At 38.7% G+C, this 21782-nt stretch overlaps 2 protein-coding genes across 2 annotated transcripts; both read right to left on the bottom strand.

The window, feature by feature from the left end:
• Positions 1-1209: 1209 nt before the first annotated feature.
• Positions 1210-7594, bottom strand: LOC113414891 (uncharacterized). Its single transcript, XM_026672003.2, has 5 exons — positions 7137-7594; positions 5139-5315; positions 4053-4259; positions 2228-2441; positions 1210-1465 (listed from the first exon to the last, which is right to left on the bottom strand). Exons 1-5 carry the CDS (start codon positions 7587-7589, stop codon positions 1287-1289), a joined length of 1230 nt encoding a protein of 409 aa, XP_026527788.2. The 5' UTR covers positions 7590-7594; the 3' UTR covers positions 1210-1286.
• A 987-nt stretch (positions 7595-8581) lies between these two features.
• On the bottom strand, positions 8582-13374 carry CLEC3A (C-type lectin domain family 3 member A). Its single transcript, XM_026671990.2, has 3 exons — positions 13174-13374; positions 12226-12309; positions 8582-9806 (listed from the first exon to the last, which is right to left on the bottom strand). Exons 1-3 carry the CDS (start codon positions 13286-13288, stop codon positions 9415-9417), a joined length of 591 nt encoding a protein of 196 aa, XP_026527775.1. The 5' UTR covers positions 13289-13374; the 3' UTR covers positions 8582-9414.
• Positions 13375-21782: the final 8408 nt, after the last annotated feature.

Raw genomic sequence — 21782 nt, 5'->3', positions numbered from 1 at the left:
TTTATCTGAAATGGTCTAATTTGTCTGAAATGGAATAGGGTTTCCTGCCTGAAGCAGGGGGCTGGACTAGGAGACCTCCAAGGTCCCTTCCAACTCATCTAGTCTACTTTAATCTAGTCCCAATCCATCTCACAGGCTGCAGTTAAGGGTTAAAGATGGGGAGAAACTGTGTGTGTGTGTAGGTTTGAGCAACAAGAGGAAAGACAAGCTGTAAACAATAAATAATTTATTTATTTCCTTCGCCTTAAGTTCCTCCGATTTTACCGATAACGTTTTGTTTTACACTGACACATAGCAGCAGGGATGAAAATATAGCAGAAGAAATGTAATAACAGAGGATGCCACCAGATGGTGCGGCCTACAAACAAATGTAGTGGAATAGTCCTAGATTCCCAAGGTTATATATTTATTTACAAAGTAGAATAGTTCAATGCAAGCACAGAAATAAAACCATTTTGTTTTCGTGTATTCAAAGTGTATTCAAAGTGGCTACAGGTTGTTCTTGACTTTTACAAGCACAATTGAGACAAGAAGTTCTATTGCAGAGCTTTAAGCTTTAACCATCGTTTAAGGGAGTCCTACTCATTTTTTTTAAAAAAAACTTTTTTTAACAATATGTTTTTCATTTCGGCATAGTTTTCACCTTTCTTTGTCTAAGGCCTTACTGAAGATAAAAATAAGAAAATAGCAACTCCCTCCTTATTTATTTATTTTTTTCATTTAATCAAAAGGATTTTAAAAATCAAAATCAGAGGAAATTAGGAGCTGGGCAGGCACTTAGGGAAACATACAGAGATGCATATTTTTGCATCAAAGTGACTTACTCCTACAGAATGGTATCAAAGCAGCACCTAATGGAATGGAATGGAATTATTTGCTTGGGACATCCAATTCTGTAATGATGGGTGTTATTAGGGTAAAATGATAAGAGTTCTCCCCCAGATCAAAAGTATGAAATATTAAGTAACAAAAGACATGGGTTTAAATTCACCCTTGATAAAAGAGTGTCTGTATTACTTATCCAAAACATAACACAGACCTGTGGTTTGGGGAATAAAATCCAGGGAGGTGCATACCCAAAGCCCTGTAATTTTTCTAAATTAAATTTGAATTTATGTGTCTGATCTGATGAAAATCTTAATCATAATTAAGTGTGTTGATTCTGCTTGTATTTTTCTTCTTCTTCTTCTTCCTAAAATCCAAAGAAAAGCCTCTCCTCTTTCTTGATGTGCAGAAAAAGGCAAAATGGCCATCAATCTCTGCATCTCAACTGTCCTCCGATCTGATCATTCAAACATGGTAGCAGATAATCCATTCTGCTTAAAATCTTCAACCACTTGTCTGGAATGCTGGATTTTAGCTGCCAGGGCCTTCAAAATATCCTGATGATCCACAGCGGTGGCCACCTTATAAATCAATTCTTCCATTGACTCCAAACCTTTCAGACCAAGATTAACTCCACAGCCTGCCACAGAGTGAGTTGAAAAAAAGAAAGGAAAAATAGAGATATTTTTTTTTTGTTATTTTCAGAATGGACCAATGCTTCTGTCATGTTCCAAGATAGCCAATAGTTATTTTCTTTAGCTGGCAAGCATTATTTTCAGTACAGACAACCAAAGATTGTAATTAATGCTGTGGTTCAATATGAGCTGTATTTATAGAGACTGGTAGGCTGTGTAAAAAAATATGGGGATCCCAAATTCCCACTCAAAAGAGGTTTTTTGGAAGTATGGGTAGTCCTCATTAACCAACTACAGTGGAGACCAGCAAACAAAAGCAAACAATTTTCCTTACATAAAAGCTCAAGGAAAGAAAAATATTACACAATAATATATTAAAAAGCAATCAACCCCTCCCACCTCTGTGTAATTATAACTATAGTGATTAGTCACAAAAGAAAAGAAAAGAAGAATTAGAGTTGTCATGACAGCAGTATTCTACATAGCAAACTAATCCAACCTCCCTTGAATTCCTATTGACCCTTATTTGATTCCTAGCAGGTATTAACCATTAATTGATACCTGTGCTTTTTTTTTTTTTTTTTTTAGCAATAAATCAGTTTAATTTGACTTTCATGTGTGGACCTGATCTTTTATACCTAACATGTATGTCTTTAACATTTTACTTGTATACCACCTGGAATTGCCCTGTGAGGGAGATAGGTGGTTTCTACATTTGATATATAAATAAATGTATAATCCATTGGTTATTAGACAGAAAATCTGACCTGTGTCAAAATTCAGCATTCTGGCTGCTTCACCTTCAACAGTGACCACAATATTGTCCTCCGCAAGGAAAGCAGTTGTGACCCGTCGATGGGACAGCACAATTTCAAAGAGTCGGTGACTGCACCGGATACAATGGAGCATTTTTTCCCCAATTCGTGGCTCAATGTCCATCTTATAAGCATTGAAAGACTGCTGGAAGATACTTTTCATTATCTGTTAGCAAGAGAAAGCCAGGCCCAAAAGCATAAGTGCCCTGAGGGCAACCACATTTCCTGAAATGATTTCCCCTGGGTGCAGAAAACACAACACATTTATGTTGGGCATGCCCAAAGGGTTGATCATTGATTCAAGTTGACTTCTTCACAGAAGACACTGTTTTGTTCACCATCACAAGACATGTTAAAGACCTCAGGATTTGACAGTTGACAAAACACAAATGCAGCAAGTATGCTCAACCATGGTATATTGAATAAATCAAAATGGATTGATGCAATCTATAACCTATTATGTGTGTGTGTGTGTGTGTGTGACTTCAAATCTATACAGTAAATGGATCGTTCCCTGAAGTTTGCGTGACAAGATAAAGTTAAAACTTCTAGCTGAGGGAAGTTAGACTTCTCTCCCATGAGTTAGGTCTTTTCAGGTCTTGAAGGCATCTCCAGATAGCAATAGCAATATCATTTAGACTTAGATTTATATCCCATTTACAGCTCCTAACATGGCATTTCATGGTGCTTTGGAGGCGAGCTCTCTCTAAGCAATGAGTTGGCCTGAGTCAGCCTATACCACTACCACACAATCTAAGTCCTCATAGGCTATATTCCCAACTGCTGGGAATATAGATACTTAACTTGGAGGACAGGATCCTGAGTCCTGAAGTGTAGGCAGGGGGACCCTGTACCTACTTACAACAGAGGTGTTTCATATACAGATAGTCCTCGATTTAAAACCACAATTAAGCCCAAAATTTATGTTGCTAAGCGAGACATTTGTGAAGTGAGTTTTGCCCCATTTTATTATCTTTTTTGCCACAATTGTTAAGCGAATCACTGCAGTTATTATGTTAATAGCACAGAGGTTAAGTGAATGTGGCTTTGCTTGTCAGATGGTCACAAAAAGTGGTTACATGACTCCAGGACGTGCAAACATCATAAATATGAGCCAGTGGCCAAGCATCTGAAAATGCAGGTGCTGCAATGGTCATAAGTATAGAAAATAGTCATGTTATTTTTTTTCATTGCCATTGTAACTATAAACGGTCATTAAATCCAGGACTACCTATAGATTCACATTGTTAAATATTGTAACAACACAGCAATTTCTCTAAGGCTTAGTTTACATAAGGATGGTCTGTCTATTTAAGTGCTGTTGTGTTTGGTCCCTGCAGTACAGTTTGCTGTCTGGACTTCTGGAATTTTTGAAATTCCCTACCTTGGCTTCAGCTGTTGACCTTAGAAACTGGTGAGATTGGCTAAAATTTATTCAAATTTAAAACCAGAATGTTGGAAATGTAAAAAGAAACCTGGTACTTTCTTTCACATATGGTGGACCTGCCCAAACGTGAAGGAATTTTGGAATAAGGTAAAGATCTGGTTACAGGAAATAAGTCTGAAGATGGTACCCAAAGATGGCACCCTGAAATGTTTTTACTAGGAATAACTAAAGGTGAATATACAAAAGAGATTGAATGTTTAATGATACGCGGCCAGGATACTATACACTTAAAATTGGAAAATAGATAGTACCTCCACAGATGACATGATCATAAAAAAAGTATTTTATCTCTTTGGTGCTGAGAGCAAAACAGTTGCACTAGATACTCACAGTAGAATTGAGGGTATGATGTAGGAACTTTATAATCTTGGAGTCAGAAGCAGGACAAACCAAAGCCAAACAACGATTGCGGAATGTGCCATGGATTTTGAGATGGAATGCGGTTTTTGGAAATTCTGTTTTTATGGCTAATTTATCCATGCCATAAGCAGAGAGATCAAAGTACAAATTATGAGCACGGATCTCTGGAGTTGGCACCTGTGGTTTCCAAAAGGGAGAAGAAACAGAAGTCAATTGCATGTTTGTATATTGTTATAGCCTGCTTTGCTTTCTGAGTTTAAGACTGCCTCCCCACATCTCATTATATCCTCATAACAATCCTGCAATGCAGGATAGTTTGAAAGAGAACAGAATCATTTAACTCAACATTTCTCTAAGACACTTCAGGAGCGAGTGGAAATTTCAGGCTTAACACTAACCACTGCAATATAATATCTAATCTATAACACCCAAAGCAAGAAAGGTATTATTTTGAAAGTTGATTATTTGTTTCAATTTCAGAAATGTGCCATTTATTAAATAATGAAAGAACCCACTCTAGCTAATGGTGTCCTACTCCTGCTGCCTGAACTTTTAAAAATATGGATTGATATTTATATTGAAGTTGAGTAGCTTCTGTGTACAAAGATTGTTGTATTTTTCTTCATGGAGACTGATTTGTCCACCTTTGTATATGAACGTAATTTTGGATTCTGAATCTATTCAAATCAGCTCCATTCTGATGGAGCTACATGGGTTCAAGTATAATTTTTCTGAAATATGGTTCAGAATAACCCCACAATTCATAATTTGCTATTTCCAAGAGAGCAGGAGCAGAATTATTAGGTTATAACTATGAGGAAGAAGATCCAGATTAAATATTAATTCATAACTGTACCAGCTATCAACCATTGCCCCAAACTGCCACTGATGTGAGAAATACTTCAACGAATACTGCACTGCATTGAAAAGCACCGTTGATGATCTATACAGTACTATCCAAGTCCATAATTCTGATTCTACTTCTACTTTGAACCAATTTTTATCAACCCTACAGAATCTATTAAGTACCAAAGAACATTCCTTGTTTATGATTACCTGTCGTTGATCAGGTCTCTCCATCACTGCATTTGCTCCATAAGCATTGCAAGATTCCACAGTGTATTCTGGGTTGATTCCAAGGATTACACTTGATTCACCACAGGTTCCATCAGCTAAGACAATGATCTTTGGCCAATTAGACACTAAATCCTTTTTTAAAAATTCAATTGAGAACTAAAGAAGAGACGGAAAGACAAAGCTTGACCCACATTTCACATATAATCCCCCAAAAATACAGTTTGGGAATATTATGGTTCTGTCTTGCCAAGATGTAAACAGAAACAACAAATCAACCCAAATGAAAAATATATTTTCAAATCCCCTCCACCAAAAATGGAAAAATTAGATTTCTCCAACGCAGAATGAAAAATAATATATTTTTCCCTCACGCAGGTTTTATACAACAATTAAGGGAAAGTCTTTTTATTACTGGTTCTTATACTGAACTTTAATTGTAAGCCAACAAAGCTTTCCTTAGAGTACATGTGTGTTTTAATCATAGCCAAATACCCTTTGTTTGGGTTTCATTTATGGAGCCATTTATCTGTCTAAATATGTACAACAATAATTAACTGTTCCAGTTTATAGATTGTCTCAATACCAGGTTAATATTACTTAATCATAGAAGTCTCCCTGGACCTGTCAAATTTTATGCCTGATAAAGAAAGCAAGTTGTCATATCCTGGATGTACTTTTGAACGAAACAGACTTAATTCATGAAGTGAGAATCGTAAATGTTATGCTTATTTTTATTTTTAAAACAGCATGGAATTTGTTTAGGTTTGGGAAGAATTAACATAATGTGTAATTAAATTAAGCATGCGTGTTTATTTCTGTACTTTAAACAGGACTTTGCTTAAGACAGGATGTAAACATTCTAAGAGATACTGTAGCCTTGTTATACTTTTCAATTGGAATATCCCAAACTCTTTTCCCAAAAATAAATGAACAAGCATGTTTCCTTCCTCAAAAGATGATTTACACCAGCAGTCACCAACTGGTGGTCTGTGGACCACTGGTGGTCCGCGAGAAAATTTTGGTTGTCCACAGAAAAATTATTTGCATTTTTTATATTGCACTAAATCAGGAGTCCTCAAACTACGTCCTCTGGGTTGGATACGTGCAATGAACATTTGTGTTGCTGCAGAGCGTCTCCACCTTTGGGGTCTTTTGTGAAGGTCAGGAGGCAGAAATTCTGACTTAGGGTCTGCTTCAGCCTCCCGGTGCAGGGCTTTGGGCAAAGGCTGAAGGGAAGTGCCGCTGGTGGCGAAGAGCTGGAGGACCTTGTTCTACTAGACTGCATCATGGCCAAGAACTGGCTGACCATCTCAGCCCACTGAGCCTCCAGGTGCGGGTACCTGGCCTTGCACTCCTGTAGGTCTTCCCTCTGCTTGGAAAACCTATGTAGAGGCCGGCAAGGCACCCCTCAATATAAGTGACATCGAGTTGGCAATGCCCACCCAGCCGGTCATTAGGCAGATCATATTAGTGATCCACGGGATTTAAAATTATGAATTTAGTTGCCCCTGAGGTCCAAAAGGTTGGTGACCCCTGATTTACACTGAGAAGAAATACCAGGGAAACTGGGATAGCAGAGCCCAGTAAATATTGTGAAACTTTTTAAAGAACTTCTAAACCAGCAAGGTTGACTGGTTGGCTGGACCAAGGGCATCAACTTAGTCAGAAGCTATACAGTACAATATAATATCCTCTCTTCCCCCACCCCACCCCACCAAAATAAGGATGGACAAATGTGGCCACAGAGTTCATGTTTTGAGGCTCCTCAACCAACTGCATATGATACATGTTCATCTCCTGTTTATGTGCAACCCTCAGTCATCAAGAGATTGTCCTCCTACAGTATCTTCTAACAGCAGGATCTCTGCAATGACTGGCCATCAAACTGGTCTACAAATGGGGTGGAGAGAGACATGCACAAATGCTCAGAGACATCTATTCTATCTTTGTTTGGATGGCCTCCTCCCCCTCACTCACCTTGGTTCCCAGCAAGATCCGGAGAGCCACTTGCCTCGTGTACTGCTCCAGAATGCTAAGCAGCTGCTCCTGGAAGATGCCCAGCTTGGTGAAGAAATGCCCCTTCTCCCAGCAGCCTTCCAGGTTGCCGAAGTCCACCCCCAGCCTCAACAGGAATCGGACGCTGCGGGGGTCGAGGGCGATCTGCTGGGACCGGCACAGGAGGGTGGCACGGGGACACATGTCCAGCAGTGTCAGCTTCAGCACCTTGCCCGAGCGGACAGCAACCAGGGCAGCTGTCAGTCCCACCGGGCCAGCGCCCACCACCAACACTGAGACCTTTGCTCTGCTGCGGCGCATGGCATCCACACTTAGCTTCACCACCACGAATAGCGCCAAGGCCAGCAATGTACTCAGCCCGATCTCCGCCAACAGGTGCTCAAACTCTGAAGTCTCCAGGCCATTGCCCTGCATTTGCAGCTGAGTTATGGGCTATTCCACCCGGCCAGGTTTTAATTCCCTGGTGTGCCTATTGAGCTTACCTTATCATTGTTCCTTTGAGGAAGGCAAGAAGTCAAAACCTGACTTTGTAGCTTCTTAAGGAGGCACCTACCAGTTTGAGCTTCTGAAAAGGGAATAGGTAGGGAGACCCAAACACACACTATTCCTGACCTGACTACTGAACTGACTCATGTTCTGGGCTCACACCATTATAATAAGCTGTAAATTAACCCCATCAGTTGAGTTCACACCACACAGTAAGTGATAAAGTAACTAAACAGGCTTAAAATCAACCCAGCTGAGCCAACTGTGCCAAAGTAGCCTTCATATCTTAAACCCACTTAAGCATAATGTGCAAACACAGACTTATGGACGTAATCAGCCTGGATTAGCTCATCAAGTGCAACGATTCCAATTGTTTTCACACAACATTCTAGATTAGGTTAAAATGAAATTTGTAGTTCATGGTACAACATGTTGTGGTACAGCCTTATCTCTGTATTTGATTAAACCCAGCCATCACCGTTAAGACTTCTTATGAATATCCTGGATGCAATTTTATGCACGCCACACCAACTCATAGCTGCAGCTTGGCTTTTTACCAAGAATAAAGTGGAAAGGAATAAAATAGAAGGAGAGTAACTGGGGCTTGTTGCAAGATTTTCTAAGGATATGGTTAAGGTGAAGGAACTTTAAGGAATAAAGCAAGATTAAAAATGAAATTGCTATTATATAATTTCAACTGATTTATTTAACATGTGCATGGAAGGGGGAGAGAGAGGGGGAGGGAGGAAGGGGGGAAGGAGGAGGGAGGGAGGGAGAGAGAGTCAGAGCTCAAAGGGTTTTGGTTTAATCATTTTCCTATTTTATGACTATTGGTTTTAGTGTGATTGTGAGAAACTCCAAATATTTAAGGTAAACAACCATATAAATCTTAAAATAAAAAAACAAACCAATAAATAAATGCTGTTGAAAATAACTTTATTAAATTTTATGAAGTTTATAGAAAAAGATCTATCTGTGCTAGCAGTAAAGCATGTTGGGAGATTACACTTCAGAGGCAAGGGTTGTCCAGATCTACTATTATCTATTGCTTGACAACTTAAGATGCTATTCAATACTACAAAATTTGTTTTGTACAATAATTTTAAACATTCATTTCTACAGGTGAAAATCTATCTCAAACATTAGAAATCTTTCCCTGGTTCCAATACAACAAGAAAGTAAAGACCTTAAACTTGGACTTTAAAAGTAAAATATTCTACAAATGTTATACTGTCCTTTCAAGGACAATGCAGCATTATAATCTTCATTAGATTGATGGGACAGTGAGTGGATCAAACCAAAGTGTTTAACCAAGATATCAATTCATTTCCCAAGAAATAGGGTCAGTCAAGATTCAGATCAAGAGCCAGATTGTACAATTTGAGCTGGGGTGGAGAAGAGAGATTTAAGTAACTAGAGAAAATTACAATGAATCAGAAGCAAACTAATGTAATGAGAAGAAGACCATTATCTGGAAGCAGAATGTATCTCACTGGTTTAATTAAACAAAGCTGAACGTATCTCACTCTAACTAGACAAGGGATCTTAGGAGCAAGTCTGCTACAGTTCAAGGCCCATCAAATCCATGTTCAAACAGCAGGCTAGTAAAACTCCAGAAACTGCAACTCAACTGCCTATCTGTAATCATTCTATTTTGCTTTCTCCAACTAGTGGCTGAATGAGCAGCTAAGAACTTCAATCCCAAAATTTGCAATAGATATTTCCCTCAAAGTTGGCGAGTCTCAAAAGAGGACTAAGGGATCAGGAATTCACAAATGTAATGTTTAACAGTACGGCAGACATCATCCACCCATTTTCCTTGACCTGGTTGAGAAAACAAGACACAGTTCTCACGCTTCCCCCCATTGGGTTGTGAACGGTCCCAGTTGAAGTAGTTCAAGACCATTCCGTTGACGTCCACAAATTTTCCCTCATTTACCATGTCAGTGACACCGAGCCAAAACTCTGCCACCCCTGGTAAGCCCTTCTTGCTGTACTCTCTTAGGGCTGTGGTTTCATCTCCATCTCTGGGAATAGCAAGGGTCCCACCTTTGGCTATGCAGTCTTCGTTGGCTTCGTGGAAATGTTTTGCACCTTCAGAGACCAGGTAGCATTTCTTGTGGATCTTTGTTCCACGAAGGCAGACTGTGAATGGAATGAAAAACACACAGGGAATAGAGAGAGTCCTCAACTTACAACCACGATTGGTACCAAAATTTCCATTGCTAAGTCTGTGATGACCCGGGGTGTGGCACAAAGGCAACACATTCAGATAATCAGTAGGAGTCCCTTTATTAACTCAAATTTTGCCCCCAATGTCCTCGTTACCTTCTGACTGTAGAAAAACTCTCCCAGGAACAGCCTTTGGCTGCAGAGAATCAAATCCAAAACATGATCAACAAAAACTGTAAATATAAGTCCAATCAAGGCAAAATGAGGTAATTAGTCTGGCAGGGCAGGAGCAAGAATTCCAGGCACATGAAGGCACAGCAATAACTCCACACAGTTGGGAAGATGCCAGGAACACAGATAACCAAAGTCAACACAAGATAAATTCACATTTGCTCCCAGCAGCTGCCGCACTCAGCATGCATCTCTTTTAAACTTTCTTCCCAGTTGTGGCTAATGAAGGGAATCAGGGCCCTTTCCTCCCCTGTAAGCCATGCAGCCCACATTGCTCTCTTCTCTGTTCTTCCCTGCGTGCCTTAGGATGAAGAGGGAGTGGGCCTGGGTCTTCCTCTGAACTCCCTCTGCCTTCCTCTACCTCTCCCCTGCTTTGCCCAGCCGGACTTTGCCTTTCCCCAGTTTCCTCTACAGCCAATGGAGCCACAATCCCACTCCCTGTCAGCTGTTCATCTTTCTCCTCAGATTCAGACTCCAACAGGAGCCAAGTGGTTATTGAGCCACACACAATTTTATGAATATGTGGCCTTCTTGGGATAGAAGGCATATTTTTGCCCATTTTAAAGCTGCCCGGGATAGTAACATCACGGTTCTTTTTTCCTTGAACCACTGTCATCAAAAAGTGCTTCCTTTTGGCCCTTCCAAATCTCCTTCATTTTTGCTTCATCATTGTACAATAAAAAATATTTTCCATTGTCCTAACTATACTTTTTATACATTGAAGTCATTTCCCTCCACCAAGTTAAAAACACTCACTAGTTGTAATCTGATCTCTAATCCCCTGAACATTTTAATTACTCTTCCATCACCATGATAAAAGGTAATTATCTCAGAATCATCATATAGAAAAGAGAAAAACCAATTAAACCATTGGAGGAACCAATTAAACCATTCATGAAAAGTACTGTCTAGTCTCTTTTTTAAAAAAAAAAACATTCAGAGATGGAGAACCCATAACTCTGTAGATAGACTGTTCCATTATTTTCAGGAAATTCTTCCTGATTACTTAACTAGTTGCAGGCTCCATTCACAAATGGAATTTAAGCATGGTTAAAAGACTTAATAGCTTCATTCACAACATATTTACTTTGGAATGTCAATTTCAGTTAGGATTTTTTGGCTTAGTATACTAGGTAAACCCAAACTGTTGGGTTATTTTATGCTTCAATGGACAGTATGAACCCAGAAAATAAATTAGTTCAATATTCACTTTAAGTGTATTATGTGAACAGAGTAATGCTTATCCTCTGTTTGCCAGGATTGAAGGTGGGAGAGGAAGGAAGGGAAATGCATGAAGAAATAATTAATGACTACATTCAGATGCTATATATTTCCCCAGTTTATCTCCTCTATATTGCCAAGCAAGTGAGCATATTTCCAAATAAAGTCCTGGCTATATCTTGCTTCTTAAAAAAAAGAGCAGATTGACATTATGGACCCAGAGATATTGTTAAGAAATTAAATATGATACTGGGGGGATCAGAGGTCCTTTTGAGCACCGAAGATGAAAGGTTTGGAGCAGATGACATCAAGCCTGCTCAGCCTGCAAAACATACATTGAGTCTCCATCCTTCTGTAAATCTTTTTTTTTTTTTTAATTTCTGTAAATTTACAGAGTCATGTTATTCCTCTGTTAGAAGATTTGGTCTTGAAGGCAGTGTAGAAGGGGTGGAGGAGATGAAAGCAACTTGGGAGTTTTATTTGTACTATTTCAACTTGAAAAAAAGGAGCCCCTTCTGGTAGACCTCACTGGCTTCACAGTACACCACAAAAGAAAAGAAGTGTCTCTATATTGACATCAGAGTGGGCAGAACTAGCAGGAAATAGAAGTCTCCTTGGCTGTTCATGGAATGCAAGTTCTGTAGCCTCCATTGATTTAATCTTGCAATCTGCCAAAGTAAAGTCCGCTCTGTGCTTAGCCAATAAATCCCAGACCAGGGATGCTTCAAGGGTATTTTAAATCACCTTTCAGCATCCCACAGTATGAATGGCTTTTAGTGCAACAGGAAATGAAATCATATTTGCCATAGTCTCCTCCCCTTCCCCACATTAAAACTCTACCGGTAGTTAAGCCCAGGTAGCAATTAAAAAATAGATCATGGAGAAAGGATGCTTCTCACAGCCTTTTCTGGAGGTGAAAGAAAATCACGCCAGAACTTACCTGTTTGTAAGGCTTGCATTTCTTTCAGCGCATTTACCTCTTTCCAAAGCTTGTCAATTTGACTCTTAAGGTCACCATTTTTCCCTTAAAGAGGCAGAAATATGCATATTAGTACATTTATTAAGACTGGATTATTAATATTGTTTGAACCCAGACATATTATTTTTTGTGTACGCACATATGATTATAATTTTGATATTCTTCATTATATACAGGAGTGGAAACCATAGCAATATAATCCTAAAAAGGTTATTTAAAGTTGCAGACTGATGCAGCATGATGCCTGCATGCTCTTAAATAGCATTTTAGGATCAGACCTTTGTACAATAATAAACAGTTACAATTCTATAGATAATTACCTAAGACAAACATTATTCAAGTGTGGTTTTGTATGAATGTATGGAATATGTATGTGTTTGTATGTGTATACACGATTGATAGATAGATAGATGATAGATAGATAGATAGATAGATAGATAGATAGATAGATAGATAGATAGATGATAGATAGATAGATAGATAGATAGATAGATAGATAGATAGATAGATAGAGATAGATAGATAGATAGATAGATAGATAGATAGATAGATAGATAGATAAATGATAGATAGATAGATAGATAAAGAGATACATAAACACTTATATGACTATCATACTTTTTTTAACCTACTGCACTTTATACAAATGAGTCCTATAGTCCTATTTATACATACAAAATCTACATCTATAGGCCACACATTGGAAGAAAGTCTAACCAGGTCTTCAACTCATTGAATAAATGGGCCATATATTTATCTTTCCAAAGATGCAGTATCAGTCCTTTAGCTATAATAGGGACACGGAAAATCCATTTATATTGTCCAATTCTCCAATTCCCTTGTCCTAGGTTTGTAATTCAAAACAGTATTATCCTCTGACATTTTTACCTTTTTGGCTCCATCACTTACCTTTTACTCTCCGCTTGGCATGCTTATTTGTCTTGAAAGGGGAAGCTTGGGCAATCACTAGATCCAGCAAAGCTATGGCTATGAAAAGGAAAATCAGACTCGCTCCAGGCTTCATGACTCTTCAGATGGTGAGCAAGAACACTCAGTTAGCAATTCGGAGAGTTTCATATCCCAGTACAACTTCCCTGTGGCTACCTTTATAAAAACTGCAGTGAGGAATTGGCTCTACTTCTTGTTTATGAAATGAATGAAATGTCTCATCAGGCTTCATCATGAAGTGCCCTGTTGTTCTTAGAATAACGAACACCTCCCTTCTGACTCCCATTTCCTGTCAGGTCTGGACATTCAGTGCATCAGGGTTGTTAACCCAAGGCTAACTTGCAGCTTTGGAAGAAATGAGTATTGGTAAATAGACCCTTGGGAGAGCTGCCTTTATAATAGGAGGCTGGCAATTGGACCAAATGCAGCCATTGGCTAAATCTCATAGGAACCTCAACTTGAATTCAAAAGCTGTCAATGCATAATCACCCCTATTCTCAGCAGCTTGCCATATACAAGGAAGAAAGAGGCAATTAGGTTTTTGTAATGGAATTGTTGAAGTTTGGGATATCTTACCTGGTTCAGTTGTCGCAGCCACCTACTTTCACAGTTTTAATTCTAACTTGATTTCTGAGGACTTCACTCCATATTTAAGGTAAAGGCTCCCCTTGCACGTACGTGCTAGTCGTTCTTGGCTCTAGGGTTGGTGCTCATCTCCGTTACAAAGCCAAAGAGCCAGCGCTGTCCGAAGATATCTCCATAGTCATGTGGCCAGCATGACTAAATGCTGAAGGTGCATGGAATGCTGTTACCTTCCCAGCAAAGGTGGTCCCTATTTTTGTACTTGCATTTTTACATGCTTTCAAACTGCTAGGTTGGCAGAATCTGGGACAAGTAATAGGAGCTCACTCCGTTACACGGTGCTAGGGATTCGAACCTCCAAACTGCTGACCTTTCTGATTGACAAGCTCATATTTAAGAATTGGCTAACCGAGCACTATTGTGCCTATTGTCCCTGTCATATTTTGATTTTTTTGTTTGTTCAAATTTGTAATTTTTGTTTGATGAATGAATTAAAAGAAAAAAGAAAAACCAGGGATCTTGAAGAGAGGAGAGAAGTGGGAAGCGAAATTCATGTGGCCCAAAGAGAAATGAGCATTTTATATATAAATGCATAGGTAGACATAAACATTTATAGAAATATGCCTCCATCTATTTGCAGATTTCAATATTGATTTAGAACCGAACATGCTGTTGTTGCATCCAAATTGTCCAATAACTGACTCCTATCAATTTCATTTATGTCATTTTCTTGGCAAAAATATGGAAGGGGTTCAACATATTTCCTGGTTGTCTCATATCCACCAATTAGTCAAGTTCAATCCTTGCTTAAAATAGGAATGTTGCAATTTGAAATCTTTCAACCCATTTCAAGCTGCCTAAATTCCAGTGACAGAGAGGGAGGGAGGGAGGGAGGGAGGGAGGGAGAGAGAGAGAGAGAGCAAGAGAGAGAGAGAGAGAGAGAGAGAAACAGAGAGAGATCTACAGCTAAATATATATATATGTATAGAGATATATGAGAGAGAGAGAGAGTCTTTTAAGCCATATTTATTGCTTTAATTTAATTTAATTTAACTTAATTTAATATGAAGCTTCCTGCACTGTCCCCAATCCCATGTACTTATTGTAGAAACTTCAGAATGCCATTTAAACTCTACTCACTGATTTTTGGACTAAAAAAGTTAGAAAATTTAGGTTTGGTGTCAGAATATAAACAGGATACTGCCAACTGAAGTGTCAGTCTAAACATAAATGGGATGAAGAACTTGGCCAAATCTTTAATGCAAAAACAACAACTCGAAAAGCAAATAAGTCTGAATGAATCCTGAAGGTTTGGGTGCAAAGTGTTCCTTGAGTGGTAGTAAGAAATCACCAACACCATATTTGCAGCATGCTCAAAAGGTATAAAAATATTTTGAACATTACAAACCAGCTGCATAATTTTGAACTCAAGAACCAACATATGGTGCCAACGAAAGTCATCTATTATAATACATAAATCAACAGGGACAAAAAAAACCATTTATAAAATATATAAATAGCTACAATCCAGCTTTGATTTATATAGGCTATAAATAGCTACAATTCAGCTCGATTTGAAAGTAAGCTTTCTTTTTAAAAAATGAACATTTCTTTCCCCTGCATTATAATGCTATAAATCTTAGTGCAAGGCAGATTTTAATGCAGTAATCTTTACGCGATGTGATTTTAAAATGTTGCACATTCTGCTATTCAGAGAACTTAAATATTGAAAATAAAAATCCTAACTGCAATTTAGGATTTCAATGTTACAAACATAACCTTGACTTTTTAAGTTAAGAATAGCAGAAAAGAACAGCTGCAAATCACATTGAAGTATTCATTATATCTACAGCATTTATTGATCATATTTATATGCTCTCCATTCCACAAAATATTAATATAATAATGGTTTCAGTCTTGACCTAAGTACTTAATATTAAATAACTCCATTTACTAGCACTTAGTGTGTCTGTGTGTCAGTGTGTCGATATGAGGAAATAAGACAGATAAGGCAAATGTAACAAAAATTCAGTAAAAAGTAGAAAAGGGGGGGGAAATTAAAATTTCTCCCTTTTTGTACGTTTCCTATTTTGGAATATTTGTAAGTATATATATATTCAATAAACAAATACAATAAAAATTCTGCTTCCCTTAAAAGCCAGCAACCTTTCTCTATGCCAAGCAGATATATAAGAGAGCTTTCAAAAGAAAGCTGTCCATTAAAGGAGTGACTGTACCACTTTTTATTTATATCATTAAATTGCCTTTTCAAATAATACAGAGGTGGAAATGATTTCTTTGGGTATAAGTAGCCCATTTTCAAATCTTTCTTCAGATCTGAATTTCCTTGCATTAACTTACCCAGTTCCAAGGTTCATAAAAAAACTTGATAGAACCTTTCCAGATTAACAAATGGTATTAAACAGCATAAACTCCCCATGTACTTTTGTTAGTTTGAAAAGATGCTACCAAACTCTTTTTTTTCATGATTGGCTATTATAGTCTAGCACAGCTGTCTTCCCCCATTAGCCAGATCCATCTCGTTTGCCCACATATGGTACCTTATACAGCACTGAATAGTGAGATAGAAGGATCACTAGCCCTACATGCTCTCTACTACAAGGATTCTATTTACATCGTGCTGATCCTCATTCAGCAGCCATTGGTGCAGTTTTTGTCCTCAAGATGGCAGCATTTGAAAATGCTTCTTAAAAAAGAAGGAAAACGGGTTATATTTTACTCCAGGGGTCTCCAACCTTGGCGCCTTTAAGACATGTGGACTTCAATTCCCAGAATTCCTCAACCTCTGTTAAGGGTTTACATTTCAAATGTGAACCCCAAACTTTTCTTCTTTTCCAGTTCTGAAATGTGGGAAAAGTTCCACCGTTAGTTCTGAAATCTGGAAAAGTTTGCACTCTCAGTGCAAGACACTTCCTTGACTTGTAAATAGAGCAATGTCTTAAATGCTGTGGCAGAACTGGCTTTTCAGCAGATGCCATGATATTTGCATCCTACTCCTTAAGCAAGTATAAATTAAGTGTAAGACAACATTTAAATTTTTTTAAAGATAGGAACCAAGTACTAAGGACAAATTTTCTGACAGTGGAACTGCTTCCTTTCATAAGTTGTGGGTGCTGAACAGGGGGTAGGACTAGAAGACCTCTGAGGTTCCTTGCAACTCTTTGTACTGTATTCCATTTCCTACCACAATTGCTTTTTCAAGTTGCTTTCATCACCCAATAGAGGTGGGGTACTTTTACATCCTGAACAAAAATGGAAAACAATATGTTTATGTGGTTACAATTTCAAATGCTTTAAAAATCTGGACAAGTTCCAGTCAAAATTAAACACTTTAATGATCTGTTATCAAAGAGCAATAACAATGAAGGCATCTGTAGTAAGCCAAAGATTTATAATAGTTACCTTGGCTGATCTCCTAGATGTAAAATCAGATCTGGTTAACAGTTAAATAGGTGACCATGAGGAAATTCCTTCAAGTCTAAATAGTCATAATTTGGAAGGTCTCAGACTTGGGTCTTAGGTAGAAATAAGATTTGAATTGAATCCAAATACTTGTTTCCTTCTTCCTGGATCTCCATAGATATATCAGAACATTCATCCCCTGCAGTTGCTTTATGGTTCAGAATATAAAACAGGAACCATAACACCCTGTGCTTTGTGCAATCACCCAAAATTTGAGGAATAACTCTTGTCCTCCGGAAATCAGCCATGTATAATTGATAATGCCGCAGTAGAAAAATAGGGACCACTTTGGTGGGAAGGTAACAGTGTTCTGTACACCTTCGGTGTTTAGTCATGCCGGCCACATGACCACGGAGACCTTCAACTCTTCGGCTTTGTAACAAAGATGAGCACTGCTCCCTGGAGCTGGAAACAACTAGCACATATGTACGAGGGCAACCTTTATCTTTACCTATAGAAAGTCAGCACCTACCCCTCCCAGAAAAATAAAAGATCTTGAGAAATATTAAAAAGGCAGAATATTATGTTTCCTCAAAGGGAGAAGTGGAGAAACATGTTTTTTAAAGGCAGAAAGCAGCCCCCACTTTCCTTAATACAGCCAATGTCAGCACTTAAGAGATAAAGAGCTTATTGAAAGAGGAAGACAAGTATCTAGATAGCTCAATTTATAGGCAAAGCAGATACTGCAGGCAGAAATCCATTCAAGACAGGATATTTTGAAACTCCCTGCAGCAAAGTCTGAACAAAGGCAAAAGGGTAGGATTAGAAGCAACCCCTCTTCCAAGATCCAAAACGGGATGAAAGCCATTTAGACGCGACAGGAATTGCCCAACTCCCTTTCAGAACACAAGCCCCTTCATTGCATGACCCCAGAGCAGTCCAAACTTCACCTGGGAGCTCAGATAAACAATAAGCCAGAGGCTGATCAGATTAGCACAGACAAACATCTAGGATTTGCATTTCCTCTTTTGCCTATAGAGCCAGTTTTGACCCCTACATAACCCCTACAGGAGCCCCATAGGAATCTGACAACAGCCAAGAGAGTATTAAAGGACATGTTCTTGCACAGGAACAGGAAGCTCAAGTACAAAGCCCAAAAGAATGTATACAAGCCACCCACTCTCAACTCCACTTTGTCAGCTGCACCAGAACCAGGTGCTTGGTGGTTCTGTTCATCATTAAACCATCTTTCCAATCCATGTTTCCAGTGTCTTTCTCCCAGCTTGGAAGTGGACCAGATGAATTTTTCTTCCAACAATTAGTTTCCCCCTGGCAGTTGTGTGCACATTTAAACTTGGCCATTGGAGCTCATTTATAGTAGAATATATTCTGTGACCCTGATAATGGGCTAATTCAGAATTCATGCTAAGCAATTGGATTATCACATTTGGTGGCTCAGGGGGGGATGGAGAAACTTTGCCCTTTCAGATTCTTCCTGCCCATTTAAAGCAATCAGCCAACTACTTTGTTTCCATGGTAATGTATTGCTGGCTATTATGCTTGGCCAAAGCTATTAAGGTAATATTCCTAAAGAAAGGGGGGGGGATTTCATGTGACCCATTCAGAATACCTATCTACATAACAAAGCAAGCAGATTCACAGGCCACCTGGCTGCAATTTCCCAAGGCCACCACACTTCTAAAAAACTGCATCTATGCCAAATTTAGCAGAAGTAATCTCCCTTGCTGTCTTTTGGAAAGGATGCATTTCCTTTTCTTGAATTTGTCTGCAAAATGTCCAACACTCTGCTTGAGCAGGAGAGTCTGTTCCAAATATTAGCCTCTACCTAGGATCAAACTCACAGTCTCCCAATTGTGAGGCGAGAACTCCACCTCAATAGAATAGAATAGAATAGAATAGAATAGAATAGAATAGAATAGAATAGAATAGAATAGAATAGAATAGAATAGAATAGAATAGAATAGAATAGAATAGAATAGAATAGAATAGAATAGAATAGAATAGAATAGAATAGAATAGAATACAAAAGGAATAGAATAGAATAAAATAGAACACAGAAGGAATAGAATAGAATAGAATAGAATAGAATAGAATAGAATAGAATAGAATAGAATATAGAATAGAATAGAATAGAACAGAACAGAATAGAATAGAATAGAATAGAATAGAATAGAATAGAATAGAATAGCAGAGTTGGAAGGGAACTTGGAGGTCTTCTAATCCAACCCCCTCCTAGGCAGGAAACTCTACTACACCACTTCAGACAAATGGTTATCCAATCTCTTCTTAAAAACTTCCAGTGCTGGAGCATTCACAACTTCTGGAGGCCAGTTGTTCCAATGACAGCCATCAATGATAAGCATGTAGTTAAAGAAGGGCATATAAAATACTACAAACCTCTCCGGCACTGAAAGTTTTCAAAATCTGAACAAATCAAGCTGTTTTTAGCTCCTTTCCAGAAGAAAACGGTTCTTTACTCCAGCTTATCAGAAGCCTGTTTGAGCTTGTGCAACCTTTCCATTTAGAATGTTCAGAAAAAATGTTTACAGCTCTGGTAGTGGATGCTCTTCCTGAAGGTGGATTCGTTACTAAAATATTACGGTCCTCTGCCTTTCTGTCTCTAACCGATAAGACTTAAGCAAAACCTGCAAGCTAATTTAATCGTTGTAGCTACAAGATGAAAAGGGAGTTAATCCCAAAACTAGCTGCTGGCCTGGTCCCGAGTTCCTTGATAATGACAATCACATGATCCTTCTAGGAATGTACAGGCAGAATGAGGGCTCCCCCAAAACGAAAAGAGATATTTTAAAAAATGGAATTAATAAAAATGGACAGCCATACTAATCCTACATGCTCCTGTACTAAATGGATGGCAAATGATTATCCAAGTTTTTAAGAAGGGATTGGATAACCATTCGTCTGAAATGGTATAGGGCAAGGGTCTTCAAACTTGGCAAGTTTAAGACTTGTGGACTTCAACTCCCAGAATTCCTGAGCTAACATGACTGGCTGATGAATTCTGGGAGTTGAAGTCCACAAGTCTTAAAGTTGTCAAGTTTGAAGACCCCTGGTATAGGGTCTCCTGCTTGAGCAGGGGTTGGATTAGAAGACCTCCAAGGTCCCTTCCAATTCTATTATTCTATTCTAATATGTTCTATTTTGTTCTATTCTATTCTATTTTGTTCTGTTCTATTCTATTATTTTCTGTTCTACTCTACTCTATTCTACCCTACCCTAGTCTATTCTATTCATAGCAAGTGACACAAGAAGTTCAGTCAACCTGCTTCTGAATGCAGTGAACATCTTTCTGGAACCCTAAAAAAAACCCTTGCATCAAGATCTGCATGGAGAAAAGATGAAAAAACCACCTTCATCTTACAGCTCTTTTGGAATTGCTTAGCATCTTCTTGGATGGGAGGCCTGAAGACATGTCTGTTTTGTTCCATTGATCAGTGTGTTTGTTTCCTGGCAAATGTCCTGATGGGTTTTCAGTTCTATTCCAAAACTGACACTAGACTGTTGAATGAGTCCTCCAAGGCAATCTTGCTGGGAGCAATCTGAATGTCTCGGTGGCAAAAACGTACAAAAGCTCCTTCAGTAAGATGGCCTAGTTAGGTAGTGGAATACAGCCAATTTTAACTGATTTTGAAAAATTAAGCAGGGCTGCTGCAGAGCAGACTGGGAAGTTGAAGAGAAAAACACCCCTTCCTCAAAGGCTGTTTCTTATGAAAGATGCCTTAAATTCAGGAGGGGTAGAAAAATTTCCTGCCTATAGGGATACTGCTAGGCAGTATTAGGTAGAACTACCACATCTGCACCGGAAAAAAATCCCATTGACCCCCAGGTCCTCTTCATCTCTCCTGTTTATTGGCTAACATGAGCCTAGAGTTGGTAGCCCAAGGTTGACAATGTTAAGCTGGGTCAACCAAGAGTCCAGGTCTAGAGTTTCAACCATTGAGTTAAGCTATAAATTCTTTCTTTAACCCAGGGGTCTTCAAACTTGACAGCTTTAAGACTTGTGGTCTTCAACTCCCAGAATTGTTCCTCCAATCATGTTAGCTCAGGAATTCTGGGAGTTGAAATCCACAAGTCTTAAATTTGCCAAGTTTGAAGACCCTTGCCTTAACTTCTCAAATGCCAGGAAACCATGCTACCAATATTTAACTATTCTGACACTATGCCTTCATGTTTTCAAGTACTGGGTTGCACAAGTTAAGATGTTCATGCTTGCAGGTACATCTGGTTTAACGCACAGCCTTTTATTGAAGGGTCTAGAAATTGCACGAAGCTACTTCTGTAAGTAAAGCTTGGCACCCACCCACCCCCTGCTCTTCCCAAGCCCACCCCACCTTGTCAAACCCTTTGATGTGCTGGATTAAATGACATGAGGCAAAGTTAATGCTATGCTTCATAGTTTATTTATATTTTTATGTAAACATCATTTGCTTGGTAGGCACAATATAACAAAAGCTCTAAAGCAACAGAGAACAATTAAAACAAACATATCAGTTTACTTAGTTCAGGTGGATGATGAAGAGAGGCTG

Source organism: Notechis scutatus, chromosome 9, assembly GCF_049901735.1.
Source record: "Notechis scutatus isolate UNSWTSFEM ecotype Mainland chromosome 9, rNotScu1.2, whole genome shotgun sequence".
NCBI classification, from domain to species: domain Eukaryota; kingdom Metazoa; phylum Chordata; class Lepidosauria; order Squamata; family Elapidae; genus Notechis; species Notechis scutatus.
Note: the sequence above shows the minus strand (reverse complement) of the source record. Positions and strands in the feature narration are given on the sequence as shown.